Source organism: Pelophylax lessonae (genome assembly GCF_965119305.1).
Source record: "Pelophylax lessonae genome assembly, chromosome: 10".
NCBI lineage: Eukaryota > Metazoa > Chordata > Amphibia > Anura > Ranidae > Pelophylax > Pelophylax lessonae.
This window is the reverse complement of record NC_138777.1, coordinates 180,224,956-180,244,444: the sequence shown is the minus strand read 5'-3', so window position 1 is coordinate 180,244,444 and position 19,489 is coordinate 180,224,956. Positions and strand designations below refer to the sequence as shown.

Here is a 19,489-nt window from a genome sequence, read left to right as displayed (position 1 = left end):
GCCCGTGCAACTGTCATTCAAAGTGCGACAGCGCTGAAAGCTAAAAAATGGCTTGGGCAGGAAGGGGGTAAAAGTGCCCGGTATTTAAGTGGTTAAATAATGGTATTGCAAGGATGATGCATGTTTTGACGCATTTCTCATTCATTTATGGGATTGCACACAGAAACACGCATTTCTGTGTGCATTCCCAGAAAGCGCAGGTGTGAGTTCTAAGGATTTAAAACCACTTTAAATATGACCAATGATCATGATAGTAATAATAACAAAGAAAGAGGAAAATACATGCAACACTTGGCAAAAATAAGTGAATAGAGCCAATAATAATAATGATAAGGATAACAAAAAGGAAAAATCAAAATGCAATATCATTTGTGTATCCAAAGAGGAAAAAGTTGGAATAATATCTCTCCTACAAACAGTAGAATGGTGGAATTTTATAACTTCACTGGTTTGAGATTGTGCTCTTTGCGAAAGATGTTGCAGAGAAAGATAAATATGGAAACCCAGAGCCATTCCGGAATCCAATACGTTAACGATAACTGTGGGGAAAAAAAGGTAACAAAAATCAACCTTCTATTAGAACAGCTTCTCCTTAGCAGTGCAAGCTCATCTATTTGTATTTTTTGCATGTGCATCTGATGGAGCGTCTTAAACTCTTTTATACTTAAAGCGGAACTAAACCCTACTATCTTTTTCAGCCAAGGAAGCTGCCATGTTATCCTCTGTTTGATCTGCAACTGCCATGGTGCTGCACATGTGATCAGTCCAGCCATTTGATGGTTTGAACGTTTGGCTGAGAGTACAACCAAATGTGAAAGTTAGCATTCCCGGCATGACAGGAATGTAACTGTTTTTTGGAAACATTTAAGTCGATAGGTTTAGTTCTGCTTTAAAGCTGAACTCTAGACAAAATGCTAAATAATAAATTAAATACATACATGCTACCTTGTCTGTCAAAGGATTTTTATTTTTCCCAGAGTGGGGCTTTAAAGTGGAGTTCCACCCAAAAGTGGAACTTCCGCTCTCTTGCTTTCTCCCCCCCCCCCCCTCCAGTGACACATTTGGCACCTTTCAGGGGGGAGGGGGGAACGGGTACCTGTTTTTGACAGGTACCCTTCCCCACTTCCGGGATACGGCGCCCCGGCGCCGTCCCTCGGAAGTTTGGCCCCCTCCTCCTTCCCCCACCGCCGAGCCAATAGGAATGTGCAGTGCGCTTCGCACATGCGTAGTAGGGGCCCGCCCATGAAGCCGCAAGGCTTCACTGCCGGGTTCCCTTACCGGCAATGGCGGCGGCAGCACCCGACAGCTGATGGAAACATCAGCTGCGGTGCCGACATCGCTGGACTCCAGGACAGGTAAGTGTCCTAATATTAAACATCAGCAGCTACAGTATGTATAGCTGCTGACTTTTAATTTTTGGAGGGGGTGGAGGGGGAGGCGGAACTCCGCATTAAGGTCTCTCTAAAACTACTAATTAGTCTAAGACTAACCCGTCCACAGGTCGATAATGCTGCTGTACAATTTCGCTGCCGAACAAACAATGCTAGGAAGTGGAAAAATAAAGCTCTACTCACAGAAGCAACAGTTAATAAAATAATGTTATAGAGAAGTCTCTAGTGCATCATCTATGTCCTTTTTTATTTTCCCAGATTTTCAATTTAGAGACAAGGACAAATAAAATTATAAACCATTTTGGGACATTATATCTTCATATTTTTAAAGGCTAGAGCAGCCTTTTTTAACCAGGGTGCCTAGGCACCCTGGGGTTGCCTTGAGGCGTCATCAGGGGTGTCTTGGCAAAATGCCTAAAAATGGATCAAAATTTGTATACAAGCCAGCAGGTGGATGAAACCTGCCTTCTAGTTACACAAAGCCAAGGATTCACATTGTACACCATTGCGACTTTCTAGACACTGGCATCCTAACAATCAATGACATCATCAGTTAATAAGGAAAATGTCTGTTGCCTCCACAGCATCCTTGCTAGACCTTCCTGTGCCCCTCTCCCTCAGCACTGGGGTGACATTAGCTGACTGGAGAAGAAGAGAAACATTGGAATACTAGTCAGTACCAGTGTGCAATAGTGCATTTGCTTTAGAAAAAAAAAATCACCTCTAACGTTGGGTGACCACGTTACGTTGTTACCTGTGTGGATGTGGCTGCATTATGTAAAGCTATTAGAATAGTTTTTTACATTTTATAATGGAGTGCTTCTCGATTGTCTATCATTTTAAATGGTGCCTTGGAATTGTCTATAATTTAAAGGGTGCCACTACTGAAAAAAGCTTGAGAAACATTGGGCTAGAGGACAAGATCCTAAGGGAGAGGACACATCTTTGCTAACCTCAGGGCTTTTTTTTTTTCAGAAAATAGGTTCAGGAACTCCCCCCTCCAAGTCACCCTTTGTCTCTCTCCCACCCACCCACCTTCAATCACTGTCATTTGGTTCCACCTCCTAACCACCTTCCAGGACCGTCCCTTTTAGAATACAGAACCAAGTATCATTTGACTACTGACTACTCAGCAACATATGCCCTCCCCCCCCCCCCCAGGCAACAATGGACTCCCCAGGGCAACAATAGGCCCCTCCAGCAACAGTAGATGCCCTAGAAGCCAGCATAAATAGACTCTCCAACCCCTTGCTGTTACATACATTCAGTGCTGGAGGTGCCGGAACTGCGTTCCCCCACGTTCCTGGCCCTGGCTAACCTGTAATTTCCACATTGGATGAATGTAGGCAGGTTAAGCTACTGTTTAGTTTATTGTTATCTTTAAATGGATTGCCTGGAAAAAATTCTTATAGGAGCTCCTGATTCATACTTCATTGTGAAGCTAAATAAATTAGAACTAATTCACACTTAAAGGATAACACCACTTTCGTAAAAAATAAAGGAAATAAAAAAATAATAATATATTGTTTACAATTAAAACACATGTCCTGTTGTAATTGAATGTTATTAAACGTATTATTAAGTTGTAATATTATTATTGTTATAATACTGTAGTGCTGTCATTTTCTGTAAAATTCAATGTATTATGGCAACCTGGAGGCGTTTTGTACACAGATGGTGTACAGATGGTGGAACACCCCTTAGGCCCCATGTACACTGCAGCTGGTAAACGGACATTTAGGTGCAGTTGAGGATTTTTTTCAGCAGCCCCTGAACTCTCCTCTATGTTATCTTATGTGTACATGTACACTCAGTCGTTTATAGTAGTTTAGAGGCAGTTGAGGTTACGGGCATTTTTTGAAAGCAGACAAATCGCGTTCAGGACTGTAGTTTACCCGCATTTCAAACTCCAAATGCTTGTAAACGCATGTAAACGTTGATGTGATTTGCGTTTATAAGCGTTTTTAAAGGGGGAAAACATTTCTGATAATTTGTAAAGATATAAACATGTTGGAAAAACACAAATTTCACCACATGCTGTTGCCCCGCGCAATTTTCTATGTCTTTGGGGCCTCAGCAATGGCAACATCAGGAGCATTTCCTGCACGTGATGGGATCCATAGTGAAAACACAAAAAATAAGACATCTATCTACAAGCACACCGCTCTCTCTGCTGTTCTCTCTTCTCTCACAGAATGGCTGAATTAGTTCATAATTTACCTGTTTTTCATGCATTGTGGGTATTTGGGAGGGGTTCCTGAGGTTATCTTTAAAATACACTTCCAACCTCAAATGCTGATAACTGCTGCTAAACTCACATAAACCTGGGATGTAAAAGTTGTAAAACGGACGTTTCCAGCTGTCAGTTTACAGCGTTCAGAAAAGGTTTTTAACTGCCCTCTGTACATGAGGCCTAAGAAATGTCATTTCCTGCTTGTGTGATGTTTGCCAGAAGTGTGCACTGAGAAACAAGTCAGATCTTGGGCATCCTCTGCAACAAAAATTTCATTTTTGGTTAGATACTCCCAAAAGGAAATTATGACTAAAGGGAGGCAGGCCCTGCCACTTTCCTCATTAGAACCCTGCAGGTGCAGCAGCGGTTTGGTAATTATAAAATCAATCTCATTAGATTCACTCTACACATAGACACAGAGAAACAAACTAACAAAAGTTAGGACTCTGCAACAAAGTTTGTTAAAATCCCTGCAATATACATTGATCACCTAGAGGAGAATGTTTTTTTCTCAACAAAAGTAGAGTTGCTCTTTAAATGCTCTGCTGTGGTTATGGCACATGTTAAGCCAGCTATAATTAAATAAGAAAAAGAGGTTGAGAATTTACATGAGGGGCATGGCAATTGGTTGTGGAAAAGTAAACACATAATTATTTCATATATATACACACACACACAAAGGGGGACTTATGGCATGATACAATGTCCAGAATTATTATTGTTCAAAATTTTGTACATAAATTTGTAAAAAATATATGACTGCAACAATACATAAATATGGTGAAATACTTTCAAAAGTGATTCGGTTGGATCCATAACACATACAAAAAAACATATTATTTATAGGTCAACAGCTGGTTGTATACAAATATCAACAAAACAATGTAAAGTTTGTACACCATTAGCAAAATTTATATGTAGGATTAGGTACATGGTTGTAATATGGCAATTGCATTCAAAAAGCTTGACGCTTTTCGTGGAGTATGCTCCCCTTCCTCAGGAGCAGATGCAATATAGGTAAAACTCAGCTCTAAATGCAACACGTAGTGTTGTGGACAACGAGCCACTAGGAGACATCTGTACCGGTAACATTGGTAGCATTGTTCATGACCACCAAGGCACAAAAGAGGACCTCACCGAAAGTGCAGACCTCCATTGTGTAGTCACCTTTGGCGCCAAGGGCCTGGACGAGTACTGCCACCCAGGTTGTGACACCTCCCCCTTCTCTCTGTGTGTTGGCGTGACGTTGGGAGTTAGCTGTGGTCTACTTGAAGTGACTACACAATGGAGATCTGCATTTTCGTGAGGTTCTCTTTTGCGCCTTGACGGTCACGGACAATACTTCCACATTTGTCCACAACACTATGTGTTTCATTTAGCACTGAGTTTTACCTATATTGCATCTGCTGCTGAGGAAGTGGGCATACTCCACGAAACGCGTCAAGCTTTTAGGATGCAATTGCCATATTACAACCATGTACCTGATCCTACATATGAAGTTTGCTAATCATGTATCAACTTTACACTGTTTTATTGATATTTGTATATAACAAGCCCTTGACCTACTGTATATTAATAAGTTTTTTATGTGTTATGATCCAACCGAATCACTGTTGAAAAGTATTTCACCATATGTATGTATTTTTGCAATCATGTATTTTTTACAAATTTGATGATGAAGCTTTTCAATAAATCTGCTCTCAACAATATTATTCTGGACATTGTATCATGCCATGAGTCCACCTGTGTGTGTATATATTTGAAATAATTATGTGTTTACCTTTCACCAACCAACTGCCACACACCTCATTTAAACTCCCAACTTCTCTTATTTAATTACTAGACATTAAGCCCGTTAAATGAACGGGCGCTAGAACATATGTGGTCAAACATTTGTAAAAACAGACTTGTTCCAGTACAAAAAAAGTGAACAACCATGCAGTTGATTTCTACCTTATCGTATTTATTCTTTAGAAATGTTAAAGAAGAATAAGGTGAAAAATTTCACTTTTCTATTTTTTTTTTGATGTAGTAAACAAAGTGTGATGTATTAAAAATAAGTGTTGTATTCGGGGTTCAGATTGTTGGGGTATTGGAGATACAGAGAGGTGGAATAATGGGGGTGCAGAGTGTTGGAGATGCAGAGAGGTGGAGTAATGGGGTGCAGAATGTTGGAGATGCAGAGAGGTGGAGTAATGGGGGTGCAGAGTGTTGGAGATACAGAGAGGTGGAGTAATGGGGGTGCAGAGTGTTGGAGATGCAGAGAGGTGGAGTAATGGGGGTGCAGAGTGTTGGAGATGCAGAGAGGTGGAGTAATGGGGGTGCAGAGTGGTGGAGATACAGAGAGGTGGAGTAATGGGGGTGCAGAGAGGTGGAGTAATGGGGGTGCAGAGTGTTGGAGATACAGAGAGGTGGAGTAATGGGGGTGCAGAGTGTTGGAGAAGCAGAAAGGTGGAGTAATGGGGGTGCAGAGTATTGTAATAGCAGAGAGGTGGAGTAATGGGGGTGCAGAGTATTGGAGATGCAGAGAGCTGGAGTAATGGAGGTGCAGAGTGTTGGAGATGCAGAGAGGTGGAGTAATGGGGGTGCAGAGTGTTGGAGATGCAGAGAGGTGGAGTAAGAGTTAAAGGTAGAGTAATAGGGATGCAGGAAGGTGGAGTAATTGGGGTGCAGAGAGGTGGAGTAATGGGGGTGCAGAGTGTTGGAGATGCAGAGAGGTGGAGTAAGAGTTAAAGGTAGAGTAATAGGGATGCAGGAAGGTGGAGTAATTGGGGTGCAGAGAGGTGGAGTAATGGGGGTGCAGAGTGTTGGAGAAGTGGAAAGGTGGAGTAATGGGGGTGCAGAGTATTTGAATAGTAGAGAGGTGGAGTAATGGGGGTCTCTGCACCCCCATTACTCCAGCTCTCTGCATCTCCAACACTCTGCACCCCCATTACTCCACCTTTCCGCTTCTCCAACACTCAGCACCCCCATTACTCCACCTCTATGCATCTCCAAAACTCTGCACCCCCATTACTCCACCCCTCTGCATCTCCAACACTCTGCACCCCCATTACTCCACCTCTCTGCATCTCCAACACTCTGCACCCCCATTACTCCACCTCCCTGCATCCCTATTACTCTACCTCTCTGCATCTCCACCTCTCTGCACCCCCATTACTCCACCTCTCTGCATCTCCAATACTCAGCGATCCCATTACTCCACACCTGTGCTTTTCCAATACTCTGCACCCCCATTACTCCACCTCTCTGCATCTCCAATACCCCAACACTCAGAACCCCCTGCATCCCCAATACAACACTTTTCACCTCTGTTATCCTGTATAATAAAATCCAAGTGTCTCTGCGTCCAGTCCCTGTGTCCGTGGGATTGCGGTACTGCGCATGTGCCCCACCGACAGCCGTTGGGACTTGGAGCGCAGAGACATTCATTAGTGAAGAATAGAAGAACACCCCCATTACCTCACTTCTTTGCACCCTATTACACCAATACAAAACATTACACCCCCTGCCCCTCATATTACACCTAATTCCCCAATATGCTCTCTCTGTACCCAATTACATCTCACTCTGTCCCTCCACCCCCAATACTCTGCACCCTCTTCCTCCCCTGACATAAAGCGCCCCCTGCTGGGGCTGTTCCCATCTGCAGGGTTTGGGATGAATGGTCAGAGGCCATGAAATAAAGCAGAGTGGTCACATGAGCTAACAATCAGTAGAAATGTGTGATTAGTGAAGAATGGTGACCGCCCAGTGTGTGAGCTCAGCCCCTCCTCCTCCCCATACACCACACACCAGGAAGAGGGTGCAGAGTATTGGGGGTGGAGGGACAGAGTGAGATGTAATTGGGTACAGAGAGAGCATATTGGGGAATTAGGTGTAATATGAGGGGCAGGGGGTGTAAAGTTTTGTATTGGTGTAATAGGGTGCAAAGAAGTGAGGTAATGGGGGTGTTCTTCTATTCTTCACTAATGAATGTCTCTGCGCTCCAAGTCCCAACGGCTGTCCGTGGGGCACATGCACAGAAACGCAATCCCACAGACACAGGGACTGGACGCAGAGACACTTGGATTTTATTATATAGGATAACAGAAATGGAGACATTAGGCCTTAGTAAGCTGCATGCTTCATTTAAAGTGCCAAACCAAAACCCCCTCTCCTTCAATTAAACCAGCCAAAGACAGAGCATTTTCTTTCCTGCAACCACAGTCAGTGTTAATGGGGGAATCCCTTGCGAGGAGCTATTGTGTTCTCCGGGTGGGGGGACAATAATTACATGTAAAATCTGACAGGCTGGTTGTCGATCGATCAACGTGGGTACATTCAGCCTATCCATGCATGGTTCGAATCTCAGTTGGTCCTTGCTGAACAGGTCAAGATTCAATCTGTCTATGGCCATCTTTAGTTTGCGTTGCAATAAAGCCGAACTAAAGTCCATAATACTTTCCTCAACTTCAACAGCACAATGTTTCTTGCAGGCTCCAACATTTTCTACCCGACTTCTTCTGGGAGCTAAGCTGCAAGCGGGCCAATTGGTTGTTAAAGATGATGTCATTCTTGCTTATACGCAGGAGTTCAGTCATCCCAGCACACAGGACCTGTGCCAGAGTGTAAACTCAGCTCCACTTGCATTGCTCTACACTGTGGTGCATTTGGCTGTACTGTATATTGTACAGTGGTGCCATTTACAACGAATGGCACCACAATGCCAAAAGAGCAGGTGCCTAGCCATTCATTGCAGAAACACATGTTTTAGTGCACATTGTAACTATGAGTAGGCCCTGTGCAGTTTTTTAATACTAGTCATAAGACCTGATGTAGCTACAGTCATACACCAGATCGGCGGCTGCCCACCAGAGGGCTGCAGCTTCATGTCTGCTTTGACAGCTACTGCTATCTTACGGTGCTCCAACAAGACGATTCTTCAGTCCATCCACTCACAGCTGACATATAATACACTGTGCATGCACAACTACTTTCTACCTGCTAGAAAGCAAGCGTTTGGTCATGCATGTGCAGTACACACTCCATGTTATTATACTACTACATACTCATTTGTATGTCTGGTAAGCAGCTTGTAATATTGGTGGAGGTCACTATCTTTCACTTCAGCACTTTATTCCTTATTAAGTGGATTGCACTTAAGGTGTAAATTTTACCATTGGGTGTACATTTGTGATATATGCACCCATAACAACTATACAGTGTTACGCTATGGGATCTTGTATCATTTGTTACATGCACGTGGTCCATGTTTGTTGAGCTTTTCCTGTCGTCTGAGGTTGGAATTTATCCAGAGGTCTATCCTATTGAGGATCCTGGGAGCATACACCTTTGAATCAGGCACTTGGTATACCTCAATCTGGTAAGCAGTCTGCGTATCTAGTGGCTGTTCCTTGCAATAGGAGTGATCTAACACTTTGGAATCTCACACGGACTACTGGATTGATCCCCAGGAGTTTTCCAGCAGTTTTTGTGGTCAAGATAGTTTTTGACCTTTAGACATTTTTATTTGTCACTGCTGATTTTTGGGTCCTTATAGGGACTATTGAACTTTAATTAACTCTGCACACAACTTGCTTTACACACTTCCTGGTTGGGTGTATGTCACATTCAAGTTGTTGTTATTATTATTATTTTTATTCACTGTATATTTCAAGTATTTAACTTGGTATTTTCACCATATATAATATTTTGTGTGTTAAAGCACATATTCACTGCTTAGCACGGCTTACCTTGATATAATTTTTGTTTAAGTGTTTGTCACACTATAAGCTGCTGCTTATTTGTACATTAGCATAGCGCGGTTGTCTTCCAAATTTACTTATGTTATTAATAAATAAAGCAGGCTACCGCTGCAAGGCCCATCTGACTCTTTATTTCAATCCAGGATAAAAAGATACAGTACAAAGTTTCTGCCACGCTCATGCATCTCCGCCCAACATGGGTCTTGGGCCAGCCATACACGGAGCAATCTTCTTTCCTTCAACCCGTGGTTGCAGGAAGGAAATGCACTCGATTCCCCCATCAACACAGACAGAGTTATTGCAGGAATCCATTCTGCCGGTCCATTGTCTTCTCCCACCAAGGAGGGGGGGAGCTGTTCCCGCAGGGGGAAGACAGTGAATATTGCTATAGCAGCTGCTTGCGATAATCGTAAGTGAATCCGGCAGGCTGGCTGTACCCAAGTTGATCAATCGATAAACTTGGTACAGGAGGTGGTAATTAGATACCCCTCCAATCTGCTTTCATCAGCCCAGGCGCAAAGTAGTAAACTCTGAACTACCACGCTATCAGGAGAGGATCAGTGAGCGAGACACAGATAAATTGTAAGGGATTTAATTACCTCTAAGCACATCTAACTATAACTACAATATACAAAACACCAATCCCTCCTGTAACCTTCAATGCCAAAGCCCTGTAAATGTTATAGAAATACAAAAATACAAAAAATGCAAAAAAATATCAAAACCTATAAAAAATAACTAAAATAAAGTCAGTTTAAATGAGATCACCGAAGCTTGGTGGATAACACATCTACAACTCATTACTTAAGAAAAAGGCTAATGTCCCATCTTTGGTTTAAGCCTGTGGGTACACGAGTATTTAATTTGTGTATCCACCAAGCTTCATGTTCCAACAGTTTTCTATGCAAATCTCCCCCTCCCTACTGGCCTTTCAATCCTCTCACCTCCATGGAATTTAAACCCTGTCAGATACCCCTCATGTATATTTCGGAAGTGATGGGACACCATAGACAATTGCTTAGTGTTAGAATTAGCTGTAGCTGTGTAGCATTTGCCTATTCTGGTTTTCGATAGGTGACTGGTACAGCAAATGTACTGATCCTCTCCTGACAGCGAGGTAGCTGAGAGTTTATTACTTTGCACCTGGGCTGACAGGAGCGGATTAAAGGGGGACCCTGCGTAGGGCGTAAACACAGGAGTGTGGTGGAAACTTTGTATCTTTTTATCCTGGATTGAAATAGACAGTCGCATGTGCCTTACCATGATTGCTGATTCATTCATGACATGAGGATCGCCTGACAAGAGCCTACAGAGCACCGCTCCTCACACATCCTGCGCTGACAGCTTTTGTTCTGGGTAAGCAGCAGCTTGACCTTTTATTTGCTAGAGTGCACGCCCCTATGCCAACCAAGGGCAGAGATGTATAGTAACTAAGTAGAACTACTTCACTACTGTACTTAAGTACCGAAAGGCGGTATCTGTACTTTCCTGGAGTATAATTTTTTTCTCCTACTTTCACTTTTACTTCACTACATTTTTTCGATGATTTCAATACCTTTACTCCAGTATTTTTTTTTTGTGCTGCATAGTTACTAGTTACAATTATAAAAATTACCACTGCCAGAACAGTAGATGGCAGGTTTCATGAAGCTCAAAACATGTGTATTATCAGCGCATACGAAAATAAATGCTACTGTATGCATAAATAAAAGCTGCATTTGAAATAATAAAAAACAATATGATGTTCAAACTTTTGACTTCTTTCTTTAATAACTACTTAACACAGTACTTGTACTTTTACTTTCAGTACTTGAGTAGCAATTTTTTTTTTCAAAACTACTGGTACTTTTACTTTCAGTACTTGAGTAGGAACATTTTTTAAAAAAACTACTTGCAATACTTAAGTACAAAAAATGTTGAATACTTTAGTACTTCTACTCAAGTCACTTTTTGATCGAGCACTTCCACTTCTACTCAAGTCACTTTTTGATCGAGCACTTGTACTTTTACTCAAGTATGGGTTTTGAGTACTTTATACAACTCTGACCATGGGTAACTGGAGCAAGGTGCAAAGAAAAGGCACAGGGTGGTACACCTATTCTACATCATGCATTAGCAGTGGGGGGAGCAGTTCTACATTCTTGCCTTGAACCCCGGAGGAACCTGTCCCAGTACTGGTGTGGTATATAATATGCTGTCCTGTACTCATATTTCTGTTTAATCCTTACCTGGATAGAATGAGACAAGTGTCCTGCTGTTCTTTGTGATATTCCAATGGTTCTTACTGCTTGACGAACATAATCCTTAGCCTCAAGAACAAGTAATGGCTTGGTCTTCAAGAATGTACTAAATCCTGTCATATTGGTCTTCACAAAATATGTGATCAAGCTTTGAATAAAGATTCCCTTGGAAGCATATTCATAATGTAGAGTTCGAGAAAACCGATCCATAAAAGACTGTGAAGAGAGAACACCAGTCTAAATGAATATGATTTAGTATACATTGTATAAATAATACTTATGCTCAATGGCAGGTATGTCAAATGCAAAACGAAAAAAAGGCTGCATTCCGTGGAAACAAAAGTATACTTAGCAAAAAAAATTTTCATTTTTTGTTTTTATGTCTGTCTCTTTTAAGGTTGGATTAACCTTCTGTATTTGTCCTATTCACCATTGTCACTGAGACAGAAGATGAGAAATCCAAAAAGTTGGAGTTGTCACTAGAACAGGACACAATGATTAATTTTCTATTGTCTAAAAGGAGGAGGGGGGTCCTATCCTTTTTAGATTTTCTTTTACTTCCTGGTGTGTCCCTGGGACTGGAGGTGAAATCTCCCCAAGGAAAGAAAACAATAAATTGATTAGGTTCCTAACCCTTACTGTCTTCATCCAAAACTACAAATCTTGTGGGTCCATATTATGTCTACTGAGGGTCACATATACATAAAATAGCCCTATATTTAATTTGGCTGTGAACAGAAAAAAGAATTGCTGTGACTCAGCAAATCAGTAGAGACATGTACTTTTAGCAGATTACTTCTACATATGTGATAACCTCATTTCTTCTTGCCTCACAGGAACCCGTCAGAGGTCTGATGGGTATATCATGTCCTATGCTGCTTCCAATTACCCCCTTTGATGTCACTAACGAAAGGCTTACGTAGGCAGCAGAGGGGCTTTTACACACAATGCTGACATAGCAGCAGGAAATGTGTGTGAATTTTAAAAGCCAAATGTTGGCTTTTACATGGAAGTGATCACTCCTACGGGGAAAACTTGGGGGAGGGAGTAAGAAAAAAGTACATAGGGCAATCGGCATAGTTTGTAATATATAGTAAAGCACATAATGTGTGGACAAATCCACAACATGTTAATATAGTACAAGAGGCCGATGGCCTAGCATCCCTAAGACTAGGGGAGAAGGGAAAAAAAGGGGGACAAGTGGGACTTTGTATGAAGTGCATACAATCGGTTGGGGTGTAAAACATGACTATATGGCTACGGACAATGGAATAGGTACCCATTCCCCCATTAAATTTCCTGGCTTCGCTGTCCCACCTATGGACCCAGCATGGTGGCTGCCATTGGGCAGTAGGCAGAATGACCAGAAAACTTCTGAGGTCTCCTAGATAGTAAAAATCAAGAAGCGACAAGGAATTCACTACTTTTGGTTTTAGGTTTCATTTTCCCTGGCTGCTGTGACCAGGGAAGAAGCAAATGGAGCATGATCTGTATGTACGTCCAGAGTGCTGATGTAGTTCAAGTACATGTAAACCCTAAATAAAAGACATTTCGTTTGCTAAAGCACTGTGTTTGATTAGCAATCACCTTTTAAAATCGAATACTGTTTTACCATTTATTTCATCCTTTGTTGCCTCTTTACAACTACTTTCTGCCTACATGCATGCTTCCAGCAACTGCTTTAGGTCATTTCCTGTGAGTTTCCTAATCGTGACCACAGTGGAACATGCATGTGCATTGTACCCTGCTTGATACAGGGTGACAAAACACGAGAACAATTGGGAGATACCCTGTAACAGAAAGTGCCTATATAAGAACCTTCATAGCAGGACCACCAGTTATATTTTGAATGAAAGCTGCAGACTTAAAATAAAACAACTTATGAAATTAGCATGTTAACCACTTAAGCCCCGGGAAGATTTTACCCCCTTCCTGACCAGGGGGTATTTTGCGATTCGGCACTGCGTGATTTTAACAATTGCGCGGTCGTGCGACGCTGTACCTAAACGAATTTGACGTCCTTTTTTTCCCACAAACAGAGCTTTCTTTTGGTGGTATTTGATCACCTGTGCAATTTTTTGATCATGCGCTATAAACAAAAAAAGAGCATCAATTTTGCAAAAATAACAATATTTTTCACATTTTTTTATATGAAATTCCGCCAAAAAAAATGTAACAATCAAAATTTTTTAACATTTTCAGACAATTTGTTTTATGCTACATAAGTTTGTAAAAAAAAATCGCAAAAAGCGTATTTTGATTGGTTTGCGCAAAAGTTATCACGTTTACTAACAAAGCGAAAGATTTTTGTCATTTTTGTTGTTTTTTTTTTAAGGCGTAATGGCGGCGATCTGCGATTTTTTTTGCGGTAATGCGACAATTCGGCGAACAGATCGGACCCTTGACTGACATTTTTGACACTTTTGGGAGTACCAGTGACATTTCTACAGTAATCGGTGCTATACATATGCACTGTTACTGTAAAATTACACTGGCAGTGAAGGGGTTAACTTTATTTGAGAGGGAGGGGTGGTGTGTGTCCCTAGGGGCGTGATTCTAACTGTGATTGGCTGTGGCTTGAGGTGTAGGAACAGTGATCAATGGTCCTACATAGTAGAACCGTATGATCACTGTTTCTACACAGGGGAGAATGACAGGCGGCTTGTTTACACTAGCCGCCTGCCTTTCTCCCTCTCCACCGACGATCACTGAGTGACCGGCGGACGTCGGGTCCGCCGGTCACACGTGCGGGGGGGGTCCGTGACCACGCGGGAGCGCGCCTCCGGCGGCGTGCGCTCGCTCCCCAGAGCCTCACAGGCTAGTGACGTATACAGTATATACGTCACTTTGCCTGTGAGGGGCTGACCGCCGCAGTATATGTACTTGCGGCGGTCGGCAAGTGGTTAAAGCCTATATAAGACTACCATGATCAGGCATACATAAAGTATACTTTAAGTCAAGGTTCTTTTCCTGCAGTGTGCTCACAATTAGTCAAGTAGATACGTTACCTTGGAAGATGCATACATATTCATTAGAGGGGTTGGATTGGAACAACTTGCAGAGGACACATTAATAATGGCTCCTTTCTTCCTCTGTACCATCCCTGGGAGAACTATATGAACCATCATGACAGCTGCCCCAATGTTGACATTGATAATTTCCCATAGTTTGTCTTTTGGAGCCTCTGTAGTGATCTGTGGGTAATCATAGAATACTCCAACATTGTTAACTAAAATACCCACTTCCATATTTCCCAGAGCTTCCTTAATGTGAGGATAGACTTCACATCCCAGGCTAAAATCAGCCACTATGGAATGAGTTTTTACTTTGTAAGTCACAGCAATGGCTTCAGATACTTTCTTAAGCTTCTCAGGGTTGCGGCTGATCAGGATGATGTTCATACCATGACTTGCCAGCTCCTCTGCGTATGCTCTACCAATGCCTTCTGTGGCTCCTGTGGAAAACAAATTATGAACTACAGTGATTTATAGAGGCTGTGTTAAGCTGTTGTATAATACACAAAAATAATCTGCTGGACATGCTGATGCAACACTCAGAGAATAGGTGCATGAACTCAACCCTCCGCAAGTTACTCCGGCAGTGGGGGAGCACACCATATCAAAAGGTGGTGTCTTAAATAGCCATTGTTAAATACCAGGAGGACGTTATGCACAGGGTTCAGGCATGCATTACCTAAAGAGTGCAGGGTTCAGGAGTACAGTACATGCAGAGTATAGAGTTCAGAAGTGTGCTATGTACAGGCTGCAGGGCTCAGGAGTGACCTATGTACAGAGTGCAGAGCTCAGGAGTGCACTACATACAAAGTGCAGGCCTCAGGGGTGCACTACACACAAGGTGCAGGGCTTAAGAGTGCGCTATGTACAGGGTAAAATGCTCAGGAGTGCACTACATACAAGGCGCAGGGCTCAAGAGTGCACCATGTACAGGGTGCCACCATTACCTCAGAAAATAAAGAACAGCAGCCATCTTGAATAGCCGGCAGCAATCCCAGGGTGAGTTGTCAGTTTAACTCCCGAGTACCATTACATCAAGATGTGGCCGGTAGTAAGTTCTCTCAGTGATTTACCATGAGGACTCCAGCCAGTTATAGTTACTTCTCAGTGAGTCCAGGCAAGTCTTTCCAATAGAGATGGGCTGTACACCCCCTCCCCCCGGTTTGGTTTGCGCCAGAACTTTCAAATATCGCAAAAGTTTGGAGCCGAACAACTATACCTATTGAAGTCCACAGGACCCAAACTGAAAAAAAAATCAAAAGTGCCCATTTTGAAGGCTTATATGTAAGTTATTGGGTGTAAAAAGGGTATGGGGGTCCGGGTACTGCCACATGTATCAATGAAAAAAAGTTTTCAAAAAGATAATTTGTAAATGAGTAGTGATTTAGTGATGCTTAACCACTTGCCGACTGCCGCACGACTATATACTGCGGCAGTCAGCCCCCTACAGGCAAAGTGACGTACCGGTACGTCACTCGCCCACAAGCCTGTAGGGGGCGAGCGCGCGCCGCCGGCGCACTCCCGCCCCCGCTCGTTTCCTGACATCCCTGGGCGTGTGACTCCGATGTCCGCCGGCCACTCGCGATCTCCCTCAGGAGAGGGAGAAAGAGAGACGGCTGATGTAAACACAGTTGTCTGTCATTCTCCCTTAGATCATCACAGAGGCTATGTGATCCTGCTATGTAGATGATGATCTAACAAGCCACGCCCCCTGACAGTTAGAATCACGCCCCTAGGGACACACTTAACCCCTTGATCACCAATAAAGTTAACCCCTTCCCTGCCAGTGTCATTTTTAAAGTAACAGTGCATATTTATAGCACTGATTACTGTAGTAATGTCAATGGTACCCCCAAAAGTGTCAAAAATCTCAGTCAGGGGTCCGATCTGTCTGCTGCAATGTCGCAGTTCCGCAAAAAAAAAAATCGCAGATCGCCGCCATTACTAGTTAAAAAAAAAAACAATAAAAATGACATAAATGTTTCCCGTAGTTAGTAAACGCAATAACTTTTGCGCAAACCAAACAAAATACGCTTATAGCAATTTTTTTTTACCAAAAATATGTAGCAGAAAACAAATTGGCCTAGAATATTAAAAAATGTTGATTTTTACTTTTTTTTTTTTGAGAATTTTTATATAAAAAAATGTGAAAAATATTGTTATTTTTTCAAAATTGTCGCTCTTTTTTTGTTTATAGCTCAAAAAATAAAAATTGCACCAGTGATCAAATACCACCATAAGAAAGCTCTGTTTGTGGGGAAAAAAAAGGACGTCAATCTAATTTGGGTACAGAGTCGCACAACCGCGCAATTGTCCGTTAAATGCACGCAGTGCCAATTCGCAAAATAGGGCCTGGTCTTTGAGCAGCCAAATCCTCCGGGGCTTAAGTGGTTAAAGCGTTCGTTACCCTAAAAAAAAAAAGACCCTGTTCCCTTAAAGCATGTTATTCAGCACAGTGCTTGTGCTGTGTCATTTGGCTCCCTGTATCACCTAAAAAAACCTGGCTGATCCTGACAGTTTCTACCCTCCCCCCTGTAAACTGACCATGGTATATAATGGCTGCTGAGCCCTGACACTGTAGTCAGTTTATGTACCTCCATCAGCCGCAGCCCTGCTCTGTCCTTCTCTGTGCTTCTCCCCCCACTTCCCTCCCTGCCTGCTCATCAGTGCCCGCCCCCTCCCTTCTTGCTGCTGTCATATTTATTTTTAAATTATCTAGTCCCCTCTGTATTATAACAATAACTGCCCCTGTGTCTGTGTTATAGAAAAAATATGCGATCTGTACCTATATCCGAGCGGCTCCCGGCAATCACGTGACTGCTTGGCTCTCTCCCTCTCCTCTCCGTCTGACGTCAGCTGCATGGCTCGGTCCAGCCCACTGGAGCTGTCAGCTGGGCAGAGGAAAGGTCTGAGGAGTCAGCTGAGCACTGGGAGACGCTCGGATTTAGGTACAGATCGTATATTTTTTCTAAATCACAGACACAGGGGCGGTTAGTGTTATAATACAGAGGGGATTAGAATATCTTCTTAACAACCACTTTAAAAGTGAAATGATAAAATTGAAAAATTCCTTTAAATATAGTGCCTGGGGGGTCCCCTTAGTCTGCCTGTAAAGTGGGGCATTTTTACTATGTATAAAACCCGCTGCAGCAAATCTGACATTTAGCCCCGGTTCACACTACTGCGTGTGCGGGGTTCGCATGTCATGTCGGAGCGCACTGCTCCGACATGACATGCGATCAGCTGTGCGGTGCGAGTTTAGCCATACAGTTTGTATGGCTAAATTCGCATCGCACCCGCAGCAAACACGCACAGGAGTTATTTTTCCTGCCGCATCAGGATCGGATCGCACAGCGGTTCACACTTGTGCGATCCGATCCTGTGCGAACTGCACGATCGCACTGCGATATGCGATCAAACTGGGGGTGTCGTTAAGATTACATTGACACCCCCAGCGGATCGCATATGGCAGTGTGAACTGCCGGGGGTGCGTGTGCGATGCGGGAACAGGCTGCGAATTCGCAGCCTTCCCGCATCGCATCAGTGTGAACCGAGCCTTATAAAGAAATAAAAATGACATTTAAATTGATTTCCCTGCAAGCTTTCTTTATTTGGACAAGTTGGAATTCAGATGCTGGGCATGTGGGTAGCAGTGACTGTATTTTTTATTTTTATATATTTTATTATATACTCAAAGCTGGTGGTGTACTGCTGGAAGAAGTGTTGCTAAGACCTGGGACACCCTTCGCTAGAACATCATTCCTGTCAATGGAGGCTGCTGAGAGGTCATGAAAAATTGCATCCTCTTTGTGTGGCTTTCAGGTGCTCTTGCCAACAGGCTGCGAACAGTGCGATCGGCTGCACATGTGGCAAAAAAGGCCCAGACAGCTGAGCTGTGGGAATTAGGCTGGGAGATAACAGATCCACAATGTGATGGAATAGGGTGGCTGCTCTCTACTCTTCCATGATGCTGCCTCGTTGGGGTTGTGCCTCACCCTCACTTTCCTCCTCCACTCTATCTGGCACCCAAGTCGCGTCAGTGACCTCATCATCATCATCATCACCCCCTCCATCCTCATCATCACGGGAGCCAACTTGGCAATACGCTGGGGGGAACATGACTGCCAATTTGTTGTTTACCAGTGTTCTTCCCTACTGCAGTAAAACTGAACTGACGCACTTCAATATACTGCAGTAAAAGTGCACTAACCCACTTCAATATACCTCTGTAAAAGTGCACTAATGCACTTCAATATACTGCAGTAAAAGTGCACGAACACACTCCAATATACTGCAGTACAAGTGGACTAAGGGATTTCAATATACTGCAGGAGAAGTGCTCTGATGCACTACAATATACTGCAATAAACCTGCCCTGACACACTTCAATATACTGCAGTAAAACTGCCCTGACACACTACACTGACAAACTTCAATATACTACAGTAAACTTGCCCTGACACACTAAACTGATGCACTACAATATACTGCAGTAAACCTGTACTGACACACTATCTGACACTGAAGTAAAAAAGGATGGGTCTATAAGCAATGAGCCATTATTCGGCACAATCATTATTACTTTCTCCAGTCATGGCTCTGACAGTATTCTGTGCACTGATTGGGTAAAGTCTTCATTGCTTCAGCCACTCAGGGTTTCCAATGCACTGTGCAGTACGGGGTGCATTGTGGGGTATTTGGTGGGCCAAACAAATGGTTGAACGCCCCGACATTTCGGGTGTTTGCCGAATGGGCAAACGGCAAATGTTTGGGTCAAACTCATCCTCAGCCCAAACGGTTTGCCCAACACTACTTGCCAAACATCACTGAGTACGGACCTGGTGGCTCCTCATCATACCTCATA

At 43.0% G+C, this 19,489-nt stretch overlaps 1 protein-coding gene across 1 annotated transcript in view; it reads right to left on the bottom strand.

The window, feature by feature from the left end:
• Positions 1–434: 434 nt before the first annotated feature.
• Positions 435–19,489, bottom strand: part of LOC309565414 (inactive hydroxysteroid dehydrogenase-like protein 1) — a gene marked incomplete at both ends in the record, with an annotated part of 31,487 nt that continues 12,432 nt past the window's right edge. The window contains 3 exons of the mRNA XM_082270363.1: positions 435–539; positions 11,600–11,827; positions 14,620–15,065. Of these exons, the coding sequence (XP_082126489.1) occupies positions 435–539; positions 11,600–11,827; positions 14,620–15,065 (779 nt within the window). The remainder of the gene's footprint in view (positions 540–11,599; positions 11,828–14,619; positions 15,066–19,489) is intronic.